This window comes from Physeter macrocephalus, chromosome 16 (genome assembly GCF_002837175.3).
Source record: "Physeter macrocephalus isolate SW-GA chromosome 16, ASM283717v5, whole genome shotgun sequence".
NCBI lineage: Eukaryota > Metazoa > Chordata > Mammalia > Artiodactyla > Physeteridae > Physeter > Physeter macrocephalus.
Genome location: NC_041229.1, coordinates 60,791,535 through 60,805,028, shown reverse-complemented (window position 1 = coordinate 60,805,028; position 13,494 = coordinate 60,791,535). Strand labels below are relative to the sequence as shown.

The following is a 13,494-nucleotide window of genomic DNA, read 5'->3' as shown; positions in this document are numbered from 1 at the left end:
AAAAAAAAAAAAAAAAAAAAAAAAGAAAATAGGGAATTCCCTCGTGGTCCAGTGGTTAGGACTCGGGCTTTCACTGCTGTGGGCCTGGGCTCAATCCCTGGTTGGGGAACTAAGATCCCACAAGCCGTGTGGCCAAATAACTAACTAACTAACTAAAGTCTATTAAAATTTTTTTAAACCACAGAAAGTACAGACCCATCCACCTCTATTGAGACATCAGCTTGGGCACGTGTCAAGCCAAATGCACGGACAGGGAAATGTTATACTGCCCCTGACCCTGCCTGCCAGCTGCTTCTCTGGACTGGTTCTTGGCTTTATAGCATTCTGCTGCTGGCATCCTCAACTGATGCCAACAGCTCCCAAAGGGCAGGGAGTAGGCCCTAAAAGCCTGTTTGGTCAAGACTAATTTTCTAAGAAATCTTACTACTTCCGTGCTGAGTTTACTTAGAATAAAAAAGGTTGGCAAGGTTGGCCATTCCCACCTCGCAGATCTTCAGGAGTTGAAGCACCTAATACCCTCAACTAACCCTGGGTTGAAGAGACCAAACTTCATTGGTCTGAGTGTGTCTCTGTTGATTCAGTGAAAGCCTGCTTAATCCCGTTTGTTTGTCCAAGGACACAAAATGTTCAGCAATCAGTTCATACCCTCTGCATATCCACAGCGAGAGCAGGAACAGCTAAATGGCACTCAGCCCCTTTTGGGTTACTTTTTATACCTGAGCAGGCCATTCATATTTTAGTGTTTTGTATCCTTGCTCAGGTTGTTTCCTCCACCTAGAATGCCCTCTCCTGCCACCTCCATGGAATAAAACCCTAACCATCTTTAAAGGCAGAGGTCACATGCCACCTCTTCTATAGGATGCCTTCTTCATCCCTCCCCTGGCTCTCAGTAGCACTGTGTACCTCTCTAGAACATTCATTTTATCCCTTTAGGGCAGACCCAGGACCTCAACCCAGCCACTCCAACTGCCTTCGGGTCCATGGCACATCAGCAGCCCTTCTTGCCACAGGACTCACAGAGAGGAGGCCCAAAGAGCACCGTGTCCAGGGCCTTCAGCTGCAGCTTCTGCCGATGGCTCCGGTCTGTCATCTTTAGCACAGTCCCTGTCATGGTGGTGTTGGTTACAGCGAGCCTGTTGGGACAAAGAGTAGGGGCTCAGTTCCCTGCCGGCAAAGCAGGAAGGATCCTGGTAGGACTACCCACCTCGCCCAGGAACACTTCCATGACTTCTAGCTCCTGGTGATTGCTCCCCTCTGCACTCTAGTACACAGAGTCTGTACCAGTGGATCTCAACAAGCAGTGAACAGGACACATAACATTCACCAAGAATTTGTTCACCCTTCTCCCCATGTCCACCATCTCCTGAATATCCTACTCTCAAAGGATTATCCATCTGTAACCATTCCCACACCCAACTGTAAATTTTCTGTTGTACTTCTCCTTCCAGGGATTATCCACTATATACCTGTCCCCATACTCCCACCATTTGTAAACACATTCACCCGTCCAGCCCAGGTCAAAATGTTATGCCACGTGACCCAGTGATTCTAGGGACCCCTGAATTATCCTAATCCTAACACATTGTCATTAAATATAAATCTGCTGACAACAAGCATTGCATTAGTCTTGCTATCTTGTATTTGAGTAATAGTAATTTACTCCCAGTCGGATTACTATAATTTCTTATGTTCTTTAATCATACTGTTAATAATAACTTAATAAGAGAGGACATATAAACAAGGAAATGATGTAGGAAAAACGGGACTTTGTTTCTCTTCTGGAACATAGTAGATACAGAAGGAGAGGGGTATAAGATATGAAAGGTTGAAAAAACACTGATCTGGGTCCCACAAGTGAGCATTACCTACTGTACTAAGGTTAGTGCTCTTTTCTGACTCATAGCTTTGTTTCCCTAGGTAGAAAAGAAGCTTCTGACATCAGTGTGTCATTTATACTCCTGCCTGGGCATGCGGGCATAGCTACTTCTTTCTCTAGCCCTGGGAAGCGATCAAGCCCACACACAAGAGAGGCAGTGAGACACTGTGATGGGGGTGGGGGTGGTCAGGAGAACGAGCTTCTGGTCCCAGCTCCATCAGTGACTCACTTGTCTGACCATAAGCAGCTTGGTCTCTCCCCTGGGGCCTCAGTTTCCTTCTTTTACTTATGTAAATCATATGCTTCCTACAAAGCTGGGAGTTCTTGGGGCTCCTGTTTAGAGCACTTCTACCAGGTGTACTGGCCCCTTCATCTAACTGATCAAAATAACTGTCATCTTTTCTACATTCTGTTTGTCAAAGAAACCTATGAACTTCTAAGCAATGAGAAATGAGAAAGGGGCTAACATTTAATAAGCAGCTGTGTATATCTCATATTGTTCTGACATTTTAGTCCACTTTACCTCATTTAGTCCTCACACTTTTAAGAACCCAGTTCTATTATTAGCTCCATTTTACAGATAAGAAAAATGAGACTTAGAGGTAAGTAACTTGCCCAAAGTCACGCAGCAAGTAAGTGGCAAAGGCAGGATACAATGCAAATCTGCTAGATCCATCCCATTATACCACGCTGCCTAGGGATGGGCCTAGAAGCGCCCACACTCTACCCCACACCCTACTCTCTGAATGCTCCATGCTTCCTGCTGTCGCTAAGGTACCACAGCTTGTTTACCTCTACCCCTATGCCCAGCCTGGCTGGGTCTGGTCTTGGATCTAATCCTAGTCACAGAATGGCCAAGTGAGCGCACTGCCTGAGAACTGACTTCTTACCCTATGTTTTACAGTTTTAATCCAAGCCATAGCAGTTCTTCAAGATGGAATAGGCCAGGGATCCACAAGGCAATACTGTTATTTCCATGGGAAAGAAACCTAAATCCTGGAGCTTCATGGTCAATCATCTGTTTAATTGTCTGTCTTTTCCACTAAACATGGAGTTCCTCAAGGCAAATGTGAGGTCTAATGCATTTCTTTGCCCTCAGGGCCCAGGAGAGAGCATGGCACATGGTAAGTGCTTGGTAAAGTTTTGTTAAATAGAACTAAACTGAGTATTTCCAGGAAGCCTATCTTCAAACTACATGGGGCAAGAGGAAGATGCAGTGAAAAAAGCAGGGCACTTAGAACCAGGCAGACCTGAGTTCAAATCCCAGCTCTGCCACTTACCAGCTCTGAAAAATCACAAAATATTTGAAGTTCAGTTTGCTTGCCCAAAAGTTGGGAAAATAATTCCTTCCTCCCAGAATTGTGAGAATCAACTGAAATAACAGGTAGGAAAGTACCCTATAAAGGGATGTACAAACAATAAGATTATTACTCTCTCGAGAGTAGGGAGAAGCTGTGAATAAGAGGCTGCAGGCAGCAGAGGAGGGACCAGCCAGCTCAGCTAGGCCTGGACAGCAGTGCCCGGTAGCCCTGTGGCTGGAGGCTGCAATGTGTGGGCATTCCAACAGCTTCCCCTTCCCCTTTCCCCTTGGCTGAAGCTCATAACCAGATGCACCTACATAATAAGATGACAGATTATACATAATCAGCACTTACCAGACAGTAAGCCCTTTGAGGGCAAGGGCAGGTTGTTGTCATCTTTATCCCCAGCACCCAGCACAAGTGCTTGGCGCAGAGCAGGTACCCAGTAAATACTGGGTTAATGAATAAGTGAATGGATTAATGACTGAATGACATATGATATGGCGCTAGTTTGACATAACAAGAAGTCCAAGCAGTATTCCATCCCCTCCTCACACCCACCCCAAGTCCTAGTACATTGTGCCTGAAAGGGAGGCAGAGCTAGGGCATAACAGCTGTTGGAAGAGTCATTCCAGAGAGGAGACTGGGGCCAATGGTAGTCAGCCCCCACCTCTGCACCGGTTCTTTAGAGCAGATAAACTGCAGATGGATAGTTCCGGGAAGGTTAAAAGAGCCCTGAGTCCCCTGGGCAATGAAAGAGGCAACTGCTGGGGGGACAGCAAAAGAAAAGAGAAAAACACAGGCTTTGAAGTCTACCCAGATCTAGGTTCAAACTGCAGTTTTGCCTCTAACTAGCCATGTGACCTTGGAAAAGTTACTAGGCCAGGTTCATCATCTAGATACAATAGTACCTACCTTACAGGATTGATGTAAGAATTAAATGAGATACTGTACATAAAGTGTTGAGTAGAGTGCCTGGCATATACTAAGCACTCAATAAATGGTAGCTTTTAGTACTAGTCCCAGGATTGATAGAAATATTAAATAAGAGAATAGATGTGAAGTGTCCATATGCTTTCTAGCAAGTGCACAGTAAATGTAAGAAGTCTACAGATCCTGCCTTGAAAGGGGTGAAACTTCAGTTAACAGGTGAGAGCAACGTGAGGGCAAGCCGACCCCAGCCCATTCCCCGCACCCCCAGTGAGAAAACCCAGTCCCTTCCTAACCTCGGCATGGCATGGCCACTGAGCTGCAGCTTCCGGAAGGTCTCCTCATACTGAGGCAGCTCCACATATGTGATCAGCCACTGCACCACCTCATCCACGGTCCAGTTGTACACTGCAGGAAGAGATAAGCAAAGCCATGACTCCAGAACGCAAGCACTGCTTGTTCTTACTGTCACCGTCTCCACGACCTTAACATTCACCACATGTCTACGTGTTTAACAGATCTCTCTCCCATAAAATCCCAAGTATGAAAGGAATACATACAGTACTTTTTGTTTGACCTATAGGGGATGGACTTGTTCTTCCACTATTCAGGTATCTGGGATAAAATAATCCTTAATTATTATATAATATACTATATTATATATAGTATTATATTATATATTATTGTAATATAATAAAAACAAATGTTTTAATAGAAGCCATCATTTACATAGCACTTACTATATAACAGGTACTGTGCTAAGCACTTCACATATATTAGCTCACTAATGTTTGCAACTACCATGTGAAGGGTGTGTTCCACTTTATCCCTATTTTACAGATGAAGAAACTGACGCACAAAAAGGTTATGTAACTTTCCCAAAGTTATTCAGCCAGGAATTGGTAAAGCCAATTTTGGACTCAAGCAGCCTGGCATCATAGCCCTTGCCCTAGCCATTATGTCATAAATATCATATGTATATAACATTTTAAATTTTATATAAATAATATATATATAAAGGATATATATGTGTGTGTGTGTATATATATATATATATATATATATATATATATACACACACATATATGGACACACACACATACGCACATACATATATCCTCCCTGACACTGCTGGAAAGCTTCATACAAAGGCAAATCTGAGCCAAGTGATGGATCCAGATGACATCACTTAAGTCCCGAATGAGATCACACCTGTAGACAGCCCTATTCATACATTTTTCAGTTTTGTGCAAAAAGTAAATTTCCCCTTTTGCTTATATCAGATTGAAAAGATTTTCTGTCACAGCAGGAGCCAATTCTAACTGAAACAATTACTGAGTGATCATTAATGGACAACCATAAAAATAATCCTTGTAAAATAATTTTAATATTTCTGTGGTATTTAGCCACATATATAACAAATTTACCTCCATACTTTATCAAGAATCAACAATAAAAGAATAGAAGAGGACTTAACATGCAAGGAATATGTTCAAGCCAAGTAAAAGTCAAATGACGTCATGATGTATTATATAAATCAAAGTTTCATAGGAGCTTGAATAGAGAATAATGGTGGGAGGACTGAGTCACCATATAGCACCCAGTAATACAGCTATGCTGAACTTAAAGAGCCTTGGGTGGGAGCAACTGGGTTTCAGCAAAAACGTGTCATTTTATTGGATTTGAAATTTGCTTTTATTTAATGTAGCAGTGTGTTTTTGTTTATATTTGTACACAAATCTTATACAGCAACTTAAACCTCATTTTATGTTTCTACATATTTAAATACCATTACATAAAACCAGCTTTGCAGGCCCAAGATAAATGATTTCCCTTAAAAGGAATTTGTACATTCCTCAAGTTGAAAACTATTGCTGTGAGCAGCAAGAAGCCAAAAAAGTTTTGAAGCAGAATGAAATGGTGAGATTTATCACCCTCCTCTCTTAAGATACATATCTTTCCCCAAAACTGTCCTTCATCAGAACGCTTTCTAATTTCCCCTTAATAGTCAGGAGACATTGAAGGCAGGGACCACATCCTATTCATTTTTGCTCACCCCTTTGTCGCTAAAATAGTGCCTCTTATACAGTGGCATCAATAAGAATTTACTGAAAGAATAACTACCCTAAATGAGGAGTTCCAGAAATGTTCTGAATGTGGGCCTCCAGACAGCAGCCACAATCTTCCTAGACAAATATACAGCTCAGGTGGAGGTTAACTTCTGAAATGCTTGTCCAAAAATCAGCACTCCTCTGGTAGGCACACCTCAGATCTTAGGTTGTTTCTGTCACTCTCATAAACTAGAGAAGTTGGAAGGCTGGGCCCTGACCCTTCATCCTTCTACCTCCCATAGGGGAGCCCAGCACACGGTACAAAGCAGACACTCAGAGAGACATTCCGAATGAAACAATAGAAGACAAAAATGCTCTGATCTCTCCATGTCCCCAAGAAGCTGCTGGAGCTCAGGAGGAAAGTTCTGAAGCCAAGAGACTTTGAAGGTAGATTAGACTATTTGCAGAGGCACAGGAAAGGTTCCAGGACGGGAAATGAGGCAGGTCTAGTGCACTCAGATTGATTGTGTCCTAGAAGACAAGATCCCAGAGGCTTAGGCGGTGAGTGCTTAGTCATTGCCTGGTTGAATATCTAATTTCCAGACTAGAATACATTGGAGGGAAGAGAAAGATTAATTTCCAAGAGATATGCTCAAATCCTAGGGCTTAGGAAAGGAGGGATGACAGAACTGGGGTTAAAGAAGTGTTAAGGAAAGTAGAATAGACTGGCCTTTTATTCCTGAAAATGAATATATCTCCACATACATTATAAACATGATCACTTATTATGGTCCAGAGTGTTAGGTAATGAAGGCCTAGCAGAGTGGCACAAGATGTGAGGCAGACAGACAAGTGCTACCCTGCAAAGTGCAGAGAACACATTCCTGCCCCTACTGTCAAGGGAGCTCGGCCTCACCCAGCATGGCGTATGGAGTAGAAAGGCCACATCACGTATTGCTGCTTGAAAGGCTTGAGGCCAACTGTGCCACAAGGGTCTTCTGTCTACGGGGTAGACGACCTGATACAAGCCTGAGCATAAACGCTTGGCATGCAGGAACTCCTCCACTTGTGCCCTACACTGCAGTGGAGACAGTCAGGAGTCACTCTAGACCGGGGTTTCTCAGTCTCTGCAGCACTGACCTTTTGGACAGGTTAATTCTTTGTTGTTGGGGTCTGTCCTATGCATTGTAGGATGTTTAACAATAGCCCTGGTGGCATCTACCCACCAGATGCCAGTGGCATGCTGCCAGTCATAACAATCAAAAATACCTCCAGATACTGCCAAACTGTCCCTGGGGAACAAAACTGCCCCCCCACGGAGAACTACTGCTCTAAACACTACACTAAGTGAGGCAGAGGGTCTGTAAGGGGACCACTACACTCCAATAAGGATGGACTCTGAACATGGTCAGTCCCTACAGAACTAAGCTTTGCAGAAAAGGATGATGACTTCAGCATGTCAGGACAAGCCTCAAGGCACTTGTTTTTTGGGTTTTGTGCTCCACATATTATTCTGTTACCTGGCAGATGCCCTACCTAGGTAAGGCTTGGCAGTATGGTGTTGCCCACTCAGAGTCACTGCAGTCTGAACAAAGTAAGCCAGGACGAGCTGCATCCTTGTCAGACAGCAACCCTGTGTCCCAGCATGAAGATCTCACTCAACAGTCAAGGTAAGATATTAGGGCCCCTTGTTCCTAAGGTTCAAGTACCTAAAAGTTAAAAATCTTGTTCTGCTTTCTCATTCCAAAAGAGAAAATGGGAAGAATCCCTGAGCCAAAGTGAGGAAGAAGGTAACAGCAAGTACAGAGAGCTGTGGCTGAGAGTAAAAGGAGACAGAATTTGGCCAGGGGAGCTTAGTACAGATAGAGACTCCAAGTGACTCACATGACCAAACCCCAGGAGGACATGCAAGCAAGAGAGAGTTTTCTAAGGTCATGATTCTCTCATCCCCCTAAGCCTGTCCATTTTGCTCCTAGAGACATCAAAGACTACATCTCTGGGCAAAATGACAAACAATACTACACAGAGTCAGAGAAAGCCAACCTCTGGAGTTTTCCACAACAAATAGTCCTTTATAAAAGAAACGCACAAGGTGACTGACTATGTAGCCTCCAACCTTTCTAATGACATAATCTACATGTAAAAAAAAATTTGAGCACACATTGCCAATATATGAATACCTGTTTATAAATTAGATATATGTACTAACATTAGGTATACTATAAAACATACATAAAAATTAAATGAGATAAAAATAAATGCAATATAAAAACAAGCTATTATATCCTCTTGGGGCACCCCAGTTGATTATCTTGTACAGTTGGAAACCATTGACCCAAACTTCACAGCTTTACCCTACATGCTGCCTCTGTTATAGCTTTTAGCTTCTCAGTCTTCTTCTAGAATCAGTATCTTGCACTATTTACTTATTTATCCTTGAACATTGCTCTCAGACTTCTAGGTCTTTGCTGTTTCTGGAAAAGCTCTCTTCCCTCTTCCTGGCATGATAAACACCAACTAACCCTTAAAACCCAGCTCTACCTCTTCACTTAGTGAAACTCTTTGGAGCCCATTTTAAAATCATGAGCAAAGACACAGAACTATAAAGTGTGGGGCCTGTTCAGAGAACTCTGACTCCCGTTTGCCTGGAGTCCAAGGGTTATACATAGGGACAAGGAGGGTGAGGCACTGCTGAGGCCAAATGATAAAAGGCCTTGAAAGCAGTCGGTCCAAAACTCCAAAATCATTTATTCATTGGGGAAATTTTTATTGAGTACCTACTGCTTGCCAGGCACCGCTCTAGAAGCTAGGAATATAACAGTGCACAAAAGAGTCACAGATTCCTAGTGTTTATATTCTGGTGGAGAGAGACAAACTAAAACACTGTAACAAATAATTGTATGTTGGGTAGTGATAAATACAAGAAGAAAAATAAAGCAGGGTAAGAGGATAAAGAGTAGTGCTATATCAGACCAGATCAAGGAAGGCCTCTTTGAAGAGATAACATTTGAGGAGAAAATAAAATGAAGTCATGAGCCATGTGGATACTTGGGGGAAGGGCATTCCAGGCAGATGGAACAGTAAGTACTACTCCTAGCACATGAGCTATAGTGATACCTCCAGGGATATGCCAGAACAGATCCTTGGCCTTGGCCAATCCTTTTTCTTGTCAGAGAAAGAATAAGCAGTAAGAAATGGGTTCCTGAATCAGTATGTCTTTCCCCTAATGGACCGGTGGTGCCTCCAAATAAAGCCCTCACTTTTGTAGTTTCAAACTCACATCCCAAAAGAACTATGTCTGGCAGAAAAGTTACCAGTACCTTCTTTGCATCTCTTTCACACAGCTGTTGGTCAGTTAGTTGGTCACTGGTCAGCCTTTGGTCAGTCTTTTGGTCAGCCAGTCAGATACAGCACAATGGTTAAGAATTTGGACTTTGGAACCAAGTGACTTGGATGGAATTCAAGATTTGCTACTTACTAGATGTAAGATCATGGACAAGTTACCTAACCTTTCTGTGCCTCATTCTGTCACCTAATGGTGAGAATCAGAGTTCTCACATCATAAGAGTATAATGAAGATATAAGAAGTTCCTAGCATACAGTAAGTGCTAAACAAATATTATCCATTATTATCACCATTCATTCATTCCTTCATTCACTAAGCTTTCACTGGCTTCTACTCTAGTAGATCCTTGGTTGGTTACAGAGATCAATCTGGATGATCTCCATCATCAAGGGCTCTTTTCTAGATAAGGAGACATATAGGAAATTAAAGGAGTATAATACAGTGTGATAAGTGCTAGGTAAGAGGGATGTATGGGGTGATGTGAGGGCACAGAGAAAGGAGTGACTGATTGTCAGAGTGAGTCAGAAAATGCATCACAAAGCCTAGCTTCTTATCTGACTACTGTGGAGAGAGAGCATTCCAAGACACCTACAGAATCTTACCAAAGTGACCCTCCCTAAAGATAGTTTGCAGCCTAGACCTGTGGTCTTTCTCTGAGTGGTTTCCCTCTGGCTCTCACTAGCAGTTTGTCATCTGAGCCTAGAGTGAGGCAGATACTATGTTAGTTTTCTAACATGGTATCAATACCAAGCCCTAAACCATTACCGCAAAAAGAATCTGGCCCTTTCACTTAGGCCTCATGTGATAGGCCCACTAGGCTGCCTGGCAAAAACCAAGTCTGCCAGAGCCCAAAAGGACACACTAGTGAACACCACCTATAAAGAAGCTACATGGCTAGCAGAGACCAGATTAGAGAAAGACTAGCATCATGGCTGCAGAGTAGTAAGGGACCCTAGAGTTTTGAATGTTGAATGAGCCAAACTACTCGTATAACATCACACAATGGCAGACCCAAGGACAAACTCCTGTCTCCACATCCCTGCTCTGGGCCAGGTCCTGGGCTATGTGTTAAGACATGGAATCATATAAGATAATGCCCTCAAGCAGTCTGGTGGGGCAATAAAAAGGCAGGGGAACAGATAGTTGCAATTAGTGTGCTAAGTGCTGTGATGAGATAAATGTAAAGAGGCTGTGGGAACACAGAAGGCACCTAACCTAGCCTGTGGTTTTCAGGGAAGATTTCCTAAAGAAGGGTATACTTAAATTGAGTCTTAATGATCAAGTAGGATTTAACCAGATCAACAAAGGAAGACAGAGGGAACACTATATGAGAAAGCATCAAGGGATGAAAGAGAATGGCATATTGTAATAACTGCAGATAAATCAGTGCAGGTACAGAGAAGGAGGTGTGATAAACAGTGATAGAAAATATGAAAATAAGTGGAGCACAGAAACGAGCCTGAGCCTGGTATGCTAAAGTAATCTGGCACAATGCCTGGTATGTAGAAGGTACTCAGTTAATTTTGTTTTTTGCAGGCATGTTTGCACAAATTGGAAGAGAGAAACAGTACCTACTGAGGCCAATACTACAGAGCTGAGTAAGGAATGACAGCATGAAAATATTAAGAAATTCTCAGAATATAAGAGAAGACAACCAGATTTTTACATATATGTACATATTGATCTTTTTTTCCTAATTGAGGTAATTCATTTTGAGATTACAAGTGGGCATTTAATGTCAATGCATCTGACTAACATCTCATAGATAAACATGAAAAAATCAGTGGCATTTTCTGTAACAATTAATCTTTTTTAATAAATTTATTTATTTTATTTTTGGCTGCATTGGGTCTTCATTGCTGCGAGCGGGCTTTCTCTAGTTGTGGTGAGCAGGGGCTACTCTTCATTGTGGTGCATGGGCTTCTTATTGCGACGGCTTCTCTTGTTGCAGAGCACGGGCTCCAGGCACACAGGCTTCAGCAGTTGCAGCACACGGGCTCGGCAGTTGCAGCACACGGGCTCAGCAGCTGTGGCTCACGGGCTCTAGAGCGCAGGCTCAGTAGTTGTGGCTCACGGGCTTAGTTGCTCTGCGGCATGTGGGATCTTCCCGGACCAGGGCTCGAACCCGTGTCCCCTGCACTGGCAGGCGGATTCTTGACCACTGTGCCACCAGGGAAGCCCTGTAATAATTAATTTTGTCAACAACTACTGAGCTTTCAATATTCTATTGAGTTCCAAATGAGACAGCAGTTGTGATTTAAATTAAAAGCTAGTTCTATACAAATTGTTACCTGACCAATAGAAAAATCAATATTTATCTTTTCAAAATAATATATGGTTACTATATATGATTACGCAGGAATTTACTTGTAAAATTTTTAGCAATACCTTTATTTCTCCAGGTTCCACTTAGTAATATTTTCTCCACAAAGAAATCTGATGTCTTACCATGCTTGTTTCATTATTTAAAAAAGAAATGGGGAGCCACTGAAAAGCAGAGACCTGGTCAGATATTTATTTTAGAAAGATCTCTCTGGAACCAACTAAAGTACAAACTGAAGTAGAGTTAGACTGGGCCAAGAAGAATAGTATGAAAACATTCAAGCAAAGCAAAAGATGATTAAACTAAGACTTCTGCTTCAGGTCAAGATGAAGTAACAGGGATGGAATTCACCCTGCCTCATGAAACAACCAAAAAAAAAAAAAAAGACAAAGCATATGAAACAATGGTTTTCAAGACACTGGACATCAGCCTACAATGGACAGTGATCTTGAGAGCTGGTAAACAAATGAGGCAAATCATACAACTGCCCCAGCTTATGGCTGTGAGAAAATTTCCAGGCCACTGTGCAGAGAGTGAAACTAAGGTTGAGAGGGCAGAAATGGAAATACACTGTTGGGAGGTTCTTATACTATATGTGGCAAGGGGTACTATTATCTCTTGAAAATAGACTGTGATAAGTTAAAGATGTCTATTTTATCTCCTAAAACAACCACTAAAATAACAAAGCAAAAAGTTAAGCCAACAAAGAAGATTAACTGGAATTATAAAAAATACTCATTAATCCAAAAGAGGGTAGAAAATAACGAAGAGCGAACAAAGAACAGATGGGAAAAACAGGAAATGAACAGCAAGATGATGGACTCAGATCTAACCATATTAATAAACATATTCAATGTAAATGGTTTAAACACCCCAATTAAAAGGCAGAGACTGTCTTATTGCAAAAAAAAAAATCGGGCTCAACCATATGCTGTCTATAAGAAATGCACTTTAAATAGAAAAGCACAAATAGGTTAAAAATAGATGGAAAAAGATACACCAAACTAACAATTCTCAAAAGAAAGCTATATTAATATCAAAGTAGATTTCAAGGCAAAGAATATTACCAGGGATAAAAAAGGTCATTTCATAATAATAAAGAGGTCAGTTAATCAAGAAGACATAATAATCCTAAATCTGTATGCACCTAGTCAACAGACTTTCAAAAGACATGAAGCAAAAACTCACAGAATTAATTGCAAGGAAAAATAGGTAAATCCACAATTATAGTTGGAAATTTAAATACTTCTCTCTCATTAATTGATAGAACAAGTAGGCAGAAAATCAGCAAAGATATAGTAGACTTGAACAACCATAAACCAACATGGCCAGACTGAATTTTATAGAACACTCTACCCAGCAAATGCCAAGGGCACATGGAACATTTACCAAGATAGATCATGTTCAGGTACATTTTTTAAAAAGTCTTAAAATATTTTAAAAATATTAAATATAAAGTATGTCCTCAGACCACAGTGGATTTGAAATGAAAATCAGTAACAGAAAAATCTCTAAAAAAATCCCCAATAGGGCTTCCCTGGTGGCAGCGCAGTGGTTGAGAGTCTGCCTGCCGATGCAGGGGACACGGGTTCGTGCCCCAGTCTGGGAAGATCCCACATGCCGCGGAGCGGCTAGGCCCGTGAGCCATGGCCACTGAGCCTGCGCGT

At 42.0% G+C, this 13,494-nt stretch overlaps 1 protein-coding gene across 12 annotated transcripts in view; it reads right to left on the bottom strand.

Moving 5' to 3' along the window:
• STIM1 (stromal interaction molecule 1) overlaps positions 1 to 13,494 on the bottom strand; it is a 146,383-nt gene that overhangs the window by 32,108 nt on the left and 100,781 nt on the right. For all 12 annotated transcript variants that reach the window (XR_008619654.1, XM_055091724.1, XM_055091716.1 and 9 more), the window contains exons 4-5: positions 4,404 to 4,515; positions 1,018 to 1,133 (exon numbers count right to left, since the gene is read on the bottom strand). Coding sequence is in view for 11 of the 12 variants with exons in the window: in XM_055091724.1 (XP_054947699.1) it covers positions 1,018 to 1,133; positions 4,404 to 4,515 (228 nt within the window). In the remaining variant the exon portion in view is untranslated. The remainder of the gene's footprint in view (positions 1 to 1,017; positions 1,134 to 4,403; positions 4,516 to 13,494) is intronic.